We start from the raw sequence: 17,447 nt of genomic DNA on the forward strand, positions 1-17,447 counted from the left end.
TTGTATCCCGAGTGTCATAGTCCTGTACCCAGAGTGTCAATGTCATAATCCTATACCCCCAGTGTCAGTGTCCTAGTCCTGTACCCCGAGTGTCATAATCCTGTACCCCGAGTGTCATAATCCTGTACCCAGTGTCATAATCCTGTACCCCGAGTGTCATAGTCCTGTACCCCGAGTGTCATAATCCTGTACCCCGAGTGTCATAATCCTGTACCCAGTGTCATAATCCTGTACCCCGAGTGTCATAATCCTGTACACCGAGTGTCAGTGTCATAGTCCTGTACCCTGAGTGTCATAGTCCTGTACCCCGAGTGTCATAGTCCTGTACCCCGAGTGTCATAGTGCTGTACCCCGTGTGTCAGTGTCAGAATCCTGTACCCCGAGTGTCACTGTGATAGTCCTGTACCCTGAGTGTCATAGTCCTGCACCCCGAGTGTCATAGTCCTGCACCCCGAGTGTCATAGTCCTGCACCCCGAGTGTCATAGTCCTGCACCCCGAGTGTCATAGTCCTGTACCCAGAGTGTCATAGTCATGTACCTCGAGTGTCATAGTCATGTACCTCGAGTGTCATAGTCATGTACCCCGAGTGTCATGGTCCTGTACCCCGAGTGTCATAGTCATGTACCCCGAGTGTCATAGTCATGTACCTCGAGTGTCATAGTCATGTACCTCGAGTGTCATAGTCATGTACCCCGAGTGTCATAGTCATGCACCCCGAGTGTCATAGTCCTGTACCCCGAGCGTCATAGTCCTGTACCCCGAGTGTCATAGTCTTGTATCTCGAGTGTCATAGTCCTGTACCCCGAGTGTCATAGTCCTGTACCCCGAGTGTCATAGTCCTGCACCCCGAGTGTCATAGTCCTGCACCCCGAGTGTCATAGTCCTGCACCCCGAGTGTCATAGTCATGTACCTCGAGTGTCATAGTCATGTACCCCGAGTGTCATAGTCCTGCACCCCGAGTGTCATAGTCCTGCACCCCGAGTGTCATAGTCCTGCACCCCATGAGGACTTTTTCTGCTGTTCTTCCCTTACCGTTCCAGAGTATCCCGCGGTATCCTACAGCCTCCTGCAGTTTGGGAGACGGCTGCATTCTTGTTGGCGGTCATGGTCATTTCTGCTCTCTGTGGAGCTCAGGACCTGGGAAAGAGACACTGGGGTTACAAACTCTTCTCAAAAGCAGATAACATGGCGCTGTCACACATCACATACAAATCTGCATGATTGGAAGCTGCGCTCCCCGCATTATGTGTCAGTCCTCACTGCATTTCTATTGTTAAATTAATAAATCAGAAACCAAAATAATCGGCCTCCAGAATGAGAGGTATCTTTGGTGCAGAAATCTATGAGGGACCCAGTGACTATAAGTGATAAGAGGATTTATCATCCACAGTGATCTGCGCCAGTGACAATGCTGCGCTGATACCACACACGCTTAGTGATTGCAGCTCCTACAACAGCCGCAACCATCAGGACTGAACCTGAGGACGGTGGAAATTCACAATGACGAGAGGTCACATAACAGCAGACCTCCGGGATGTGACCGTCAGCCTGGACCACTGCAGACTACCATCACCTCTGACCCTGCGCTGTGCCAGTATCATCCCCCCGCACGGTAACGGGTCAGAAAATATCTGAAGACACCCCTAAATGCAAAAAACTACACATTTTCTAGACCCCACTAATATACAGCAGATACAATCGACGACACTGCGCGACATCTGCACAGAGCGGAGCCGGCAACAATGTAATGTCCAGCGGCTCCTCCTAATGCCAAGCAATGAAAAGGTACAATAGTATACAGCGAGGAGCCTAATAATATTCATCAATATAGTGCCTGCAGCCACCAGTAGAGGGCACACAGGAGCGTAATGTATACAGGGAGCTCCCCCTAGTGGTGGCTGCAGACAGGATCTTATCATGTATCTCTGTATACAGGGAGCTCCCCCTAGTGGTGGCTGCAGACAGGATCTTATCATGTATCTCTGTATACAGGGAGCTCCCCCTAGTGGTGGCTGCAGACAAGAGCTTATCATGTATCTCTGTATACAGGGAGCGCCCCATAGTGGTGACTGCAGACAGGATCTTATCATTTATCTCTGTATACAGGGAGCTCCCCCTAGTGGTGGCTGCAGACAGGATCTTATCATGTATCTCTGTATACAGGGAGCTCCCCCTAGTGGTGGCTGCAGACAGGATCTTATCATGTATCTCTGTATACAGGGAGCTCCCCCTAGTGGTGGCTGCAGACAGGATCTTATCATGTATCTCTGTGTACAGGGAGCTCCCCCTAGTGGTGGCTGCAGACAGGATCTTATCATGTATCTCTGTATACAGGGAGCTCCCCCTAGTGGTGGCTGCAGACAGGATCTTATCATGTATCTCTGTATACAGGGAGCTCCCCCGAGTGGTGGCTACAGACAGGATCTTATCATGTATCTCTGTATACAGGGAGCTCCCCCTAGTGGAGGCTGCAGACAGGATCTCATCATGCATCTCTGTATACAGGGAGCTCCCCCTAGTGGTGGCTGCAGACAGGATCTTATCATGTATCTCTGTATACAGGGAGCTCCCCCTAGTGGTGACTGCAGACAGGATCTTATCATGTATCTCTGTATACAGGGAGCTCCCCCTAGTGGTGGCTGCAGACAGGATCTTATCATGTATCTCTGTATACAGGGAGCTCCCCCTAGTGGTGACTGCAGACAGGATCTTATCATGTATCTCTGTATACAGGGAGCTCCCCCTAGTGGTGGCTGCAGACAGGATCTTATCATGTATCTCTGTATACAGGGAGCTCCCCCTAGTGGTGACTGCAGACAGGATCTTATCATGTATCTCTGTATACAGGGAGCTCCCCCTAGTGGTGGCTGCAGACAGGATCTTATCATGTATCTCTGTATACAGGGAGCTCCCTCTAGTGGTGGCTGCAGACAGAATCTTATCATATATCTCTGTATACAGGGAGCTCCCCCTAGTAGTGGCTGCAGACAGGATCTTATGTATCTCTGTATACAGGAAGCTCCCCCTAGTGGTGGCTGCAGACAGGAGCTTATCATGTATCTATGTATACAGGGAGCTCCCCCTAGTGGGGGCTGCAGACAGGATCTTATCATGTATCTGTGTATACAGGGAGCTCCCCCTAGTGGTGGCTGCAGACAGGATCTTATGTATCTCTGTATACAGGAAGCTCCCCCTAGTGGTGGCTGCAGACAGGAGCTTATCATGTATCTATGTATACAGGGAGCTCCCCCTAGTGGGGGCTGCAGACAGGATCTGATCATGTATCTCTGTATACAGGGAGCTCCCCCTAGTGGTGACTGCAGACAGGATCTTATCATGTATCTCTGTATACAGGGAGCTCCCCCTAGTGGTGGCTGCAGACAGAATCTTATCATGTATCTCTGTATACAGGGAGCTCCCTCTAGTGGTGGCTGCAGACAGGAGCTTATCATGTATCTATGTATACAGGGAGCTCCCCCTAGTGGGGGCTGCAGACAGGATCTTATCATGTATCTCTGTATACAGGGAGCTCCCCCTAGTGGTGACTGCAGACAGGATCTTATCATGTATCTCTGTATACAGGGAGCTCCCCCTAGTGGTGACTGCAGACAGGATCTTATCATGTATCTCTGTATACAGGGAGCTCCCCCTAGTGGTGGCTGCAGACAGAATCTTATCATGTATCTCTGTATACAGGGAGCTCCCTCTAGTGGTGGCTGCAGACAGGATCTTATCATGTATCTCTGTATACAGGGAGCTCCCCCTAGTGGTGACTGCAGACAGGATCTTATCATGTATCTCTGTATACAGGGAGCTCCCCCTAGTGGTGACTGCAGACAGGATCTTATGTATCTCTGTATACAGGGAGCTCCCCCTAGTGGTGGCTGCAGACAGGATCTTATCATGTATCTCTGTATACAGGAAGCTCCCTCTAGTGGTGACTGCAGACAGGATCTTATCATGTATCTCTGTATACAGGGAGCTCCCTCTAGTGGTGGCTGCAGACAGGATCTTATCATGTATCTCTGTATACAGGGAGCTCCCCCTAGTGGTGACTGCAGACAGGATCTTATGTATCTCTGTATACAGGGAGCTCCCCTAGTGGTGACTGCAGACAGGATCTTATCATGTATCTCTGTATACAGGGAGCTCCCCCTAGTGGTGGCTGCAGACAGGATCTTATCATGTATCTCTGTATACAGGGAGCTCCCCCTAGTGGTGGCTGCAGACAGGATCTTATCATGTTTCTCTGTATACAGGGAGCTCCCCCTAGTGGTGGCTGCAGACAGGATCTTATCATGTATCTCTGTATACAGGGAGCTCCCCCTAGTGGTGGCTGCAGACAGGATCTTATCATGTATCTCTGTATACAGGGAGCTCCCCCTAGTGGTGACTGCAGACAGGATCTTATCATGTATCTCTGTATACAGGGAGCTCCCCCTAGTGGTGGCTGCAGACATGATCTTATCATGTATCTCTGTATACAGGGAGCTCCCCCTAGTGGTGACTGCAGACAGGATCTTATCATGTATCTCTGTATACAGGGAGCTCCCCCTAGTGGTGACTGCAGACAGGATCTTATGTATCTCTGTATACAGGGAGCTCCCCCTAGTGGTGACTGCAGACAGGATCTTATCATGTATCTCTGTATACAGGGAGCTCCCCCTAGTGGTGGCTGCAGACAGGATCTTATCATGTATCTCTGTATACAGGGAGCTCCCCCTAGTGGTGACTGCAGACAGGATCTTATCAGGTATCTCTGTATACAGGGAGCTCCCCCTAGTGGTGGCTGCAGACAGGATATTATCATGTATCTCTGTATACAGGGAGCTCCCCCTAGTGGTGGCTGCAGACAGGATCTTATCATGTATCTCTGTATACAGGGAGCTCCCCCTAGTGGTGGCTGTGTTACACTTGGTGTCTATGACCAGGTTATTTACCGCTTTGCATCAGTAATTAGTTCACATCTATGGAAAAATATCTAAGGACCAAGTACCACAATAATAAAGCAAAGTGGAATATAATGTTTATGAGAAAAGAGATGAAAATTAGATACATTTATGTACAGGGACAGCCCAGTTTGGGGTTTTTTTAGGTCTTTTGGGGTTCATATATTTTCTAACATCTAATAAACTGACAATTCAACTTTAACAAAAAACCATGTTCACAAGTCACACAGATACTTTGCAACACAGATCACAGTTTGATCTTGACGTATCAGTGATCCCCATTCACATCCAGAGCTGAATTGATAATTCTGCTGGGTACAGTTAGTATGCAGTGACCCTGATCACACTGCAGCAGCTCAGCGGAGAGGTCTTTACTTCTCGCTCCTATAATGCTGCATCTCTTTCTATAGAACACAGCAGAGCCCATAGACAAGGAGACGAGTCTGTGCTGAGCGCAGCTCTGGATGTGACTGGAGTAAAGCTGACCTTACATGTCATCAGGCACAGAAGATTTCTTACAGGCGAGATCCGTCATTCAGAATGTGATTTACACAGAGAATCTCATCACTTTTCTAAATCCACAGAGACGCGGCTCCAACTCCAGTGTGTGGGGTTCAGCCAAGTGCTAGTGCAGAGGGGGAGGGGTGCAGTGGGGTGTCGGGGGGCTATAATTACAGCACATTTATTTATTCATATTGCCATTAATATTATTTCATTGTTTTTTGTTTTTCAGACCGCAGTCATGTGACCTCCCCACGATTCAGACGCTTTATTCCCCCCATTTTCCATGTTCTAAGTTTGGATGATTAGGAAAGAAGCGTGTGGGGGGAGGGGATCCCCGAACCGGCCCCTCAGACGTTACATTTACGGCTCCCATAAATAGAAATGTTATATTCCTGTATAATCCTATAAATATTAACAGCCGTCAGATGACGCATCGCCGCCCCCGCAACACCGCGCTGCCCCCGAAACACATCAAAGGGGAGCGATCGCTGCACCTTACCAGAGACCGCAGCCCCCAAAACACCGCTCTGCCCCCGAAACACATCAAAGGGGAGCGATCGCTGCACCTTCCCAGAGACCGCAGCCCCCAAAACACCGCGCTGCCCCCGAAAGACATCAAAGGGGAGTGATCACTGCACCTTCCCAGAGACCGCAGCCCCCGACGTGCAGAGCAGACCGCGATCCAGGCGGAAAGAGAACACGATCACAGCGCTGCAGGCGATCACTGCACCTTCCCAGAGACCGCAGCCCCCAAAACACCGCGCTGCCCCCGAAACACATCAAAGGGGAGCGATCGCTGCACCTTCCCAGAGACCGCAGCCCCCGACGTGCAGAGCAGACCGCGATCCAGGCGGAAAGAGAACACGATCACAGCGCTGCAGGCGATCACTGCACCTTCCCAGAGACCGCAGCCCCCAAAACACCGCACTGCCCCCGAAACACATCAAAGGGGAGCGATCGCTGCACCTTCCCAGAGACCGCAGCCCCCGACGTGCAGAGCAGACCGCGATCCAGGCGGAAAGAGAACACGATCACAGCGCTGCAGGCGATCACTGCACCTTACCAGAGACCGCAGCCCCCAAAACACCGCACTGCCCCCGAAACACATCAAAGGGGAGCGATCGCTGCACCTTCCCAGAGACCGCAGCCCCCAAAACACCGCTCTGCCCCCGAAAGACATCAAAGGGGAGCGATCGCTGCACCTTCCCAGAGACCGCAGCCCCCGACGTGCAGAGCAGACCGCGATCCAGGCGGAAAGAGAACGCGATCACAGCGCTGCAGGCGATCGCTGCACCTTCCCAGAGACCGCAGCCCCCAAAACACCGCTCTGCCCCCGAAACACATCAAAGGGGAGCGATCGCTGCACCTTCCCAGAGACCGCAGCCCCCAAAACACCGCGCTGCCCCCGAAACACATCAAAGGGGAGCGATCGCTGCACCTTCCCAGAGACCGCAGCCCCCGACGTGCAGAGCAGACCACGATCCAGGCGGAAAGAGAACACGATCACAGCGCTGCAGGCGATCACTGCACCTTCCCAGAGACCGCAGCCCCCGTGTGGAGCAGACCACGATCCACGCGGAAAGAGAACACGATCACAGCGCTGCAGGCGATCACTGCACCTTCCCAGAGACCGCAGCCCCCGACGTGCAGAGCAGACCGCGATCCAGGCGGAAAGAGAACACGATCACAGCGCTGCAGGCGATCACTGCACCTTCCCAGAGACCGCAGCCCCCGACGTGCAGAGCAGACCGCGATCCAGGCGGAAAGAGAACACGATCACAGCGCTGCAGGCGATCACTGCACCTTCCCAGAGACCGCAGCCCCCGACGTCCAGAGCAGACCGCGATCCAAGCGGAAAGAGAACGCAATCACAGCGCTGCAGGCGATCACTGCACCTTCCCAGAGACCGCGGCCCCCGACGTGCAGATCAGACCGCGATCCACGCGGAAAGAGAACACGATCACTGCGCTGCAGGCGATCACTGCACCTTCCCAGAGACCGTGGCCCCCGACGTGCAGATCAGACCGCGATCCACGCGGAAAGAGAACACGATCACAGCGCTGCAGGCGATCACTGCACCTTCCCAGAGACCGCGGCCCCCGACGTGCAGATCAGACCGCGATCCACGCGGAAAGAGAACACGATCACAGCGCTGCAGGCGATCACTGCACCTTCCCAGAGACTGCAGCCCCCGACATGTGGAGCAGAACACGATCCAGGCGGAAAGAGAACGCGATCAGTGCAGGCCACAGCGCTGCAGGCGATCACTAAGTGTAACCAGCGGATGACAGGCAATTCTCACATTTCATGATACACTTTGCTTGGTTCCTTGCTTTATAAAGATCTGAGCTTGCTGTCAGGGAATGGGAACATTCTTCTATACACCTGGAGAATGAACATTCATTCTCACCTAATACCTGCTTCACAGCTGAGGGTTTGTTACAATAGTATCCTGACAAGGGAAGAAGAGATTTCACATCCAGTGACAATGAGCAGGAGGTTTAGACACAGGAAGCGCGAAATAAGAAAATTAAAGGACTGATTAATATGCCATGGAATATCCCCTCATCTATCACTGCTGACAACATGTATGCATGTGACAGGTGTCAGCCCCGCCCCGGTGATGACATCACTGACATAATGGCATGTGATTAGACATGAGACCACTCCCCTTATATACAGCCCCGCCCCTGGTGATGACATCACTGACATAATGGCATGTGATCAGACATGAGACCACTCCCCTTATATCCAGCCCCGCCCCCGGTGATGACATCACCGATATAACGTGATCAGACATGAGACCACTCCCCTTATATACAGCCCCGCCCCTGGTGATGACATCACTGACATAATGGCATGTGATCAGACATGAGACCACTCCCCTTATATCCAGCCCCGCCCCCGGTGATGACATCACCGATATAACGTGATCAGACATGAGACCACTCCCCTTATATACAGCCCCGCCCCTGGTGATGACATCACTGACATAATGGCATGTGATCAGACATGAGACCACTCCCCTTATATCCAGCCCCGCCCCCGGTGATGACATCTCCGATATAACGTGATCAGACATGAGACCACTCCCCTTGTATACAGCGCCGGCTCCTCCTCTATTACTGCTGACGACCTGCCTGTATACCGGTGTGAGAGGTTTTCACAGGTTATATTTGATGATGAGGTTTTACCGTTATCCAGAAGTATATTTTGGTTTCATCACTAGTTGAAACTCATCCTGCCCAATCACAGCTGAGGGTCTGTTACAATGTATCAGTGCAGATAAGAGGGTGGAGTCCCGGACAGGCGGTGTCTCCATACATCACGGGTTGATGATGGGAGTAGGATGATTGTGGCTCATGATATATTAGAGCATTCTATGACAGGCGCAGATGCCTGTGGCTCACATGGGCTGCGGCGTCTCATTTCCACAAAATCTGTGTTTTTGTCGCCATTTCATATAAATCCGCATGATGCCACCAAGTGGATCGCAGCATATAATTAAGCCGCAATACAAAAAGTGAGGAGTGACGTGCGCCCCGCGCTGAGGAGTGACGTGCGCCCCGCGCTGAGGAGTGACGTGCGCCCCGCGCTGAAGAGTGACGTGCGCCCCGCGCTGAGGAGTGACGTGCGCCCCGCGCTGAGGAGTGACGTGCGCCCCGCGCTGAGGAGTAACGTGCGCCCCGCGCTGAGGAGTAACGTGCGCCCCGCGCTGAGGAGTAACGTGCGCCCCGCGCTGAGGAGTGACGTGCGCCCCGCGCTGAGGAGTAACGTGCGCCCCGCGCTGAGGAGTAACGTGCGCCCCGCGCTGAGGAGTAACGTGCGCCCCGCGCTGAGGAGTAACGTGCGCCCCGCGCTGAGGAGTGACGTGCGCCCCGCGCTGAGGAGTAACGTGCGCCCCGCGCTGAGGAGTAACGTGCGCCCCGCGCTGAGGAGTAACGTGCGCCCCGCGCTGAGGAGTAACGTGCGCCCCGCGCTGAGGAGTAACGTGCGCCCCGCGCTGAGGAGTAACGTGCGCCCCGCGCTGAGGAGTGACGTGCGCCCCGCGCTGAGGAGTAACGTGCGCCCCGCGCTGAGGAGTAACGTGCGCCCCGCGCTGAGGAGTAACGTGCGCCCCGCGCTGAGGAGTAACGTGCGCCCCGCGCTGAGGAGTGACGTGCGCCCCGCGCTGAGGAGTAACGTGCGCCCCGCGCTGAGGAGACGAGATTTGCTTTTAATCGGTTTAATAAACCATAAAATGTTTTGTTGGAGCTCAGACATCAGAGCGGAAAGGAATCTGTGACAGAGAAGGAAAAAATCCTCCATCTCCAGATGTCCCTATTTGGTGGGGAATGTAACTGCAAATCACAGAGATAATAGGAAACCAGGGGGTACCACACAGGAGAGGATTAGATACACAGCTCAGCAGACAGTATCACACAGGAGAGGATTAGATACACAGCTCAGCAAACAGTACCACACAGGAGAGGATTAGATACACAGCTCAGCAGACAGTATCACACAGGATAGGATTAGATACACAGCTCAGCAGACAGTATCACACAGGAGAGGATTAGATACACAGCTCAGCAGACAGTATCACACAGGAGAGGATTAGATACACAGCTCAGCAGACAGTATCACACAGGAGAGGATTAGATACACAGCTCAGCAGACAGTATCACACTGGAGAGGATTAGATACACAGCTCAGCAAACAGTACCACACAGGAGAGGATTAGATACACAGCTCAGCAGACAGTATCACACAGGATAGGATTAGATACACAGCTCAGCAGACAGTATCACTCAGGAGAGGATTAGATACACAGCTCAGCAGACAGTATCACACTGGAGAGGATTAGATACACAGCTCAGCAAACAGTACCACACAGGAGAGGATTAGATACACAGCTCAGCAGACAGTATCACACAGGAGAGGATTAGATACACAGCTCAGCAGACTGTATCACACAGGAGAGGATTAGATACACAGCTCAGCAGACAGTATCACACAGGAGAGGATTAGATACACAGCTCAGCAGACTGTATCACACAGGAGAGGATTAGATACACAGCTCAGCAAACAGTACCACACAGGAGAGGATTAGATACACAGCTCAGCAGACAGTATCACACAGGAGAGGATTAGATACACAGCTCAGCAGACTGTATCACACAGGAGAGGATTAGATACACAGCTCAGCAGACTGTATCACACAGGAGAGGATTAGATACACAGCTCAGCAGACAGTATCACACAGGAGAGGATTAGATACACAGCTCAGCAGACAGTATCACACAGGAGAGAATTAGATACACAGCTCAGCAAACAGTACCACACAGGAGAGGATTAGATACACAGCTCAGCAGACAGTATCACACAGGAGAGGATTAGATACACAGCTCAGCAGACAGTACCACACAGAAGAGGATTAGATACACAGCTCAGCAGACAGTATCACACAGGAGAGGATTAGATACACAGCTCAGCAAACAGTACCACACAGGAGAGGATTAGATACACAGCTCAGCAGACAGTATCACACAGGAGAGGATTAGATACACAGCTCAGCAGACAGTATCACACAGGAGAGGATTAGATACACAGCTCAGCAGACTGTATCACACAGAAGAGGATTAGATACACAGCTCAGCAGACAGTATCACACAGGATAGGATTAGATACACAGCTCAGCAGACTGTATCACACAGAAGAGGATTAGATACACAGCTCAGCAGACAGTATCACACAGGAGAGGATTAGATACACAGCTCAGCAGACAGTATCACACAGGAGAGGATTAGATACACAGCTCAGCAGACTGTATCACACAGGAGAGGATTAGATACACAGCTCAGCAGACAGTATCACACAGGATAGGATTAGATACACAGCTCAGCAGACAGTATCACACAGGATAGGATTAGATACACAGCTCAGCAGACTGTATCACACAGAAGAGGATTAGATACACAGCTCAGCAGACTGTATCACACAGAAGAGGATTAGATACACAGCTCAGCAGACAGTATCACACAGGAGAGGATTAGATACACAGCTCAGCAGACTGTATCACACAGGAGAGGATTAGATACACAGCTCAGCAGACAGTATCACACAGGAGAGGATTAGATACACAGCTCAGCAAACAGTACCACACAGGAGAGGATTAGATACACAGCTCAGCAGACAGTATCACACAGGAGAGGATTAGATACACAGCTCAGCAGACAGTATCACACAGGAGAGGATTAGATACACAGCTCAGCAGACAGTATCACACAGGAGAGGATTAGATACACAGCTCAGCAGACAGTATCACTCAGGAGAGGATTAGATACACAGCTCAGCAGACAGTATCACACAGGAGAGGATTAGATACACAGCTCAGCAGACAGTATCACTCAGGAGAGGATTAGATACACAGCTCAGCAGACAGTACCACACAGGAGAGGATTAGATACACAGCTCAGCAGACAGTACCACACAGGAGAGGATTAGATACACAGCTCAGCAGACAGTACCACACAGGAGAGGATTAGATACACAGCTCAGCAGACAGTACCACACAGGAGAGGATTAGATACACAGCTCAGCAGACAGTACCACACAGGAGAGGATTAGATACACAGCTCAGCAGACAGTATCACACAGGAGAGGATTAGATACACAGCTCAGCAGACAGTACCACACAGGAGAGGATTAGATACACAGCTCAGCACACAGTACCACACAGGAGAGGATTAGATACACAGCTCAGCAGACAGTATCACACAGGAGAGGATTAGATACACGGCTCAGCAGACAGTATCACACAGGAGAGGATTAGATACATGGCTCAGCAGACAGTATCACACAGGAGAGGATTAGATACACAGCTCAGCAGACAGTATCACACAGGAGAGGATTAGATACACAGCTCAGCAGACAGTATCACACAGGAGAGGATTAGATACACGGCTCAGCAGACAGTATCACAGGAGAGGATTAGATACACAGCTCAGCAGACAGTATCACACAGGACAGGATTAGATACACGGCTCAGCAGACAGTATCACACAGGAGAGGATTAGATACACAGCTCAGCACACAGTACCACACAGGAGAGGATTAGATACACAGCTCAGCAGACAGTATCACACAGGAGAGGATTAGATACACAGCTCAGCAGACAGTATCACACAGGAGAGGATTAGATACACAGCTCAGCAGACAGTATCACACAGGAGAGCATTAGATACACAGCTCAGCAGACAGTATCACACAGGAGAGCATTAGATACACAGATTAGCAGACAGTATCACACAGGAGAGCATTAGATACACGGCTCAGCAGACAGTATCACACAGGATGGTATTAGATATACAGCTCAACAGACAGTACCACACAGGATAGGATTAGATACACAGCTCAGCAGACAGTATCACACAGGATGAGATTAGATACACAGCTCAGCAGACAGTACCACAAAGGAGAGGATTAGATACACAGCTCAACAGACAGTATCACACATGATCAGATTAGATACACGGCTCAGCAGACAGTATCACACAGGATGGGATTAGATACACAGCTCAACAGAGGTACATTGCGTTCTGTGCAGTGCGGAAAAGAACGCACCCTCTAAAGCTGTAAACACTGCTTTTGTCAAAACAAATGCATCCAAAACGCATGCAATTTGGATGCATTTTGCATACGTTTTTGATGCATTTTCTGGCAGTGCGGTCCCACGGCAATTGAGCTCTGTTACATGCTCGCTGACAGCAGACAGAGTCGCGCGATGAGAATGAACTTGGATGAACTTCATCCGACTTCATTGTCATCCCGTGGCTCTGTCTGTGTGTGGCGTCGTGATTAGCGGTCACCAGTGAAGGACTGACCGGTGACCGCTATATACCTGAGTTACTGAAGTGAGCAGAGCGATTAGCGCTGCCGTCACTCAGGTTACCCGCGGCCACAGCTGGAGTCCTCCAACCGAGACCGCAGCTCACCTGTGACGTCATCACTGATCGCACAGCTCAATTCAGTCACTCGGGCGACTTGCTGTCACAGTTGGAGGATCCAGCGGTGGCCGTGAGTAACCTGACTGACGTCATCGCTGATCGCGCGGCTCACTTCAGTTGCTGCGTGGAGCTGACAGAGAGTGGTCTGGTCTGTGGCCGCTCCTGTCAGCTTCATGGAGCAGAGCTGAGAGCGTCGTGGGACGTCGTGTGGATTATGCCGGACCTGGATGGGTATTTGGGGGATAATAAAGTGGTGAAAGAGGGTGTATTTTTGTCTTTCATTTCAAATAAAGGATTTTTCGGGTGTTTATTTACTTTCACTTACAGGTTAATCATGGGGTGGTGTATCATAGACGCCTGCCATGATTAACCTATGACTTAGGGGTACTTTGCACACTACGACATCGCAAGCCAATTGTAGCGATGCCGAGCGCGATAGTTCCCGCCCCCGTCGCAGGTGCGATATCTTGTGATAGCTGCCGTAGCGAATATTATCGCTACGGCTGCTTCACACGCACTTACCTGCCCTGCGACGTCGCTCTGGCCGGCGACCCACCTCCTTCCTAAGGGGGCTGGTCGTGCGGCGTCACAGCGACGTCACACGGCAGGCGGCCAATAGAAGCGGAGGGGCGGAGATGAGCGGGATGTGTACATCCCGCCCACCTCCGTCCTTCCTCATTGCAGCCGGGACGCAGGAAGGAGATGTTCCTCGCTCCTGCGGCTTTATACACAGCGATGTGTGCAGCCGCAGGAACGAGGAACAACATCGCACCTGTCGCTGCAGCGATATTATGGAAATGCCCGACACTACAGAGATCATACAATTTCGACACTTTTGCGCTTGTTAATCGTAGTAAAAACGATTCACATACTCCGATGTCGACAACAACGCCGGATGTGCGTCACTTTCAATTTGACCCCACCTGCGATGTCGTAGTGTGCAAAGTACCCCGTAGTGGCAGCTATGGGCTGCCATTAACTCCTTATTACCCCGATTGCCACCACACTGAGGCAATTCGGGATGAGCCGGATAGAGTCCTGGGACTGTCGTATCTAATGGATGTGGCAATTCCGGGCGGCTGCTGGCTGATATTTTTAGGCTGGGGGGCTCCCCATAACGTGGAGCTCCCCATCCTGAGAATACCAGCCTTCAGCCGTGTACCTTGGCTAGTATTAAAATTGGAAGGGGGGGGGGGGACACGCCGTTTTTTTTAATTATTTATTTTACTGCACGATATAGACTGGCTGCAACCAATCATAAGCGCCGGTGGGCGGGGAAAGCAGGGAATACGAGATCGATTAATGAGCGGTTGGCATTTTCAAAAGAGGAAAAGCCACTGGAGCTTTGTGACAGCCGTGCAGCGCCGCGCCCGTGATCGGTGAGTATGAGAGAGGAGGAAGAGACCGACCGACGGACAGAGAGAGAGAGACAGAGAGAGAGACAAGGGCGAGAGAGAGACCGGCCAACGGACAGTGAGAGCGACCAACTGACAGAGAAAGAGACCGACCGACAGAGGGAGACTGAAAAGACCTGCGTTTTGTTTGTCAAAAAAGCATGCGGAACGCAACAAAAATGCAGTCCAAGTGCATTTTGGTTGCATTTTGACGCACATCAGTGATTTTAATGGGTGGAGAACGCAGCTACAACGCTCAAAAGAAGTAACATGCTGCTTTTTTTTCCGCAGCAATTTTTGGCATCCAAAACGCTGCATTTAAAAACACAGCGTGCGCATTGAATTTTCTGACTTCTCATAGACTTTGCTGGGGAAGCAGAACACATGCAATTTGGCACTGAAATGCTGCAGTTCAATACGCAGCGTTAACGCGGGAAAAAAACGCAACGTGCGCACATAGCCAGACAGTATTACACAGGATAAGATTACATACACAGCTCAGCAGACAGTATCACACAGTATAGGATTAGATACACGGCTCAGCAGACAGTATCACACAGTATAGGATTAGATACACAGCTCAGCAGACAGTATCACACAGGAGAGGATTAGATACACAGCTCAGCAGACAGTATCACACAGGAGAGGATCAAATAAACAGCTCAGCAGACAGTATCACACAGGAGAGGATTAGATACACGGATCAGCAGACAGTATCACACAGGAGAGGATTAGATACACAGCTCAGCAAACAGTATCACACAGGAGAGGATTAGATACACAGCTCAGCAGACAGTATCACACAGGATAGGATCAGATACACAGCTCAGCAGACAGTATCACACAGGAGAGGATTAGATACACAGCTCAGTAGACAGTATCACACAGGAGAGGATTAGATACACAGCTCAGCAGACAGTATCACACAGGATAGGATCAGATACACAGCTCAGCAGACAGTATCACACAGTATAGGATTAGATACACGGCTCAGCAGACAGTATCACACAGGATAGGATTAGATACACGGCTCAGCAGACAGTATCACACAGGATAGGATTAGATACACAGCTCAGCAGACAGTATCACACAGGAGAGGATCAGATACACAGCTCAGCAGACAGTATCACACAGGAGAGGATCAGATACACGGCTCAGTAGACAGTACCACACAGGATAGGATTAGATACACAGCTCAGCAGACAGTATCACACAGGAGAGGATTAGATACACGGCTCAGCAGACAGTATCACACAGGAGAGGATTAGATACACAGCTCAGCAGACAGTATCACACAGGAGAGGATTAGATACACAGCTCAGTAGACAGTATCACACAGGAGAGGATCATATACACGGCTCAGCAGACAGTATCACACAGGATAGGATTAGATACACAGCTCAGCAGACAGTATCACACAGGAGAGGATTAGATACACGGCTCAGCAGACAGTATCACACAGGAGAGGATCAGATACACAGCTCAGCAGACAGTATCACACAGGAGAGGATAGATACACGGCTCAGCAGACAGTATCACACAGGAGAGGATCAGATACACGGCTCAGTAGACAGTACCACACATGGTCAGATTAGATACACAGCTGAGCAGACAGTACCACACATGGTCAGATTAGATACACAGCTGAGCAGACAGTACCACACATGGTCAGATTAGATACACAGCTGAGCAGACAGTACCCACACATGGTCAGATTAGATACACAGCTGAGAAGACAGTATCACACCAGCAGTAATCATCCGCGAGACCCAGCAGTAATCATCCACCAGATCCAGCAGTAATCCTCCATGAGATTCAGCAGTAATCATGCACTAGATCCAGGAGTAATCCTCCGTGAGATCCAGCAGTAATCATCCGTGAGATACAGCAGTAATTATCCACTAGATCCAGCAGTAATCATCCCGCTAGATCCAGTAGTAATCCTCCGCGAGATCCAGAAGTAATCCTCCGCGAGATCCAGCAGTAATCCTCCGCGAGATCCAGCAGTAATCCTCCGCGAGATCCAGCAGTAATTCTCCGTGAGATCAAGCAGTGATCATCCGCTAGATCCAGCAGTAATCCGTTGGTGCAGACAACTTTTTTCTCCATTTTTAAATGATTGATTCTAGCTGGATCTGGTTTTTTTTTTTTTTTTGTTTTTTTTTTAAAACATTGGCATTTATGGAAAATGGATCCATTAATTAGCCGTCTATTTGTCTTTTTTTTATCAAGGATCAGTTTTTTGCTTACTGGATCAGTTTCACAGATAAACAGCAATCAGTTAACAGATCCATTTTCCATAGACTTCAATGTTAAAAAAAAAAAAAAACAACGATCCGGCTGAAATCAGGGACAGGGGGAGTCAGCCTTACACTATACTGCATATTGGGCTTTCTATGGCAGCCAATGGGCTACGGACGGCACTGAGCACTCAGACACCCGGATTACCCCGTCAACGGCCCGTCGTGTGCGAGATCCCGGAGCCGCCGCACATTCTGGCCGGGGGTACACACCGTACACATCACACACACCGTACACATCACACACACCGTACACAGCACACACACCGTACACATCACACACACCGTACACATCACACACACCGTACAC

General features: G+C 50.7%; 1 protein-coding gene across 3 annotated transcripts in view; it reads right to left on the reverse strand.

Moving 5' to 3' along the window:
• The window catches only part of DENND2B (DENN domain containing 2B), a 386,185-nt gene that overhangs the window by 199,798 nt on the left and 168,940 nt on the right, over positions 1–17,447 (reverse strand). For all 3 annotated transcript variants that reach the window (XM_075326680.1, XM_075326681.1, XM_075326679.1), the window contains one exon: positions 1,035–1,139. In XM_075326680.1, the coding sequence (XP_075182795.1) occupies positions 1,035–1,114 (80 nt within the window). In that variant the 5' untranslated portion in view covers positions 1,115–1,139. The remainder of the gene's footprint in view (positions 1–1,034; positions 1,140–17,447) is intronic.

The sequence above is a fragment of the Anomaloglossus baeobatrachus genome, chromosome 10, assembly GCF_048569485.1.
Source record: "Anomaloglossus baeobatrachus isolate aAnoBae1 chromosome 10, aAnoBae1.hap1, whole genome shotgun sequence".
NCBI lineage: Eukaryota > Metazoa > Chordata > Amphibia > Anura > Aromobatidae > Anomaloglossus > Anomaloglossus baeobatrachus.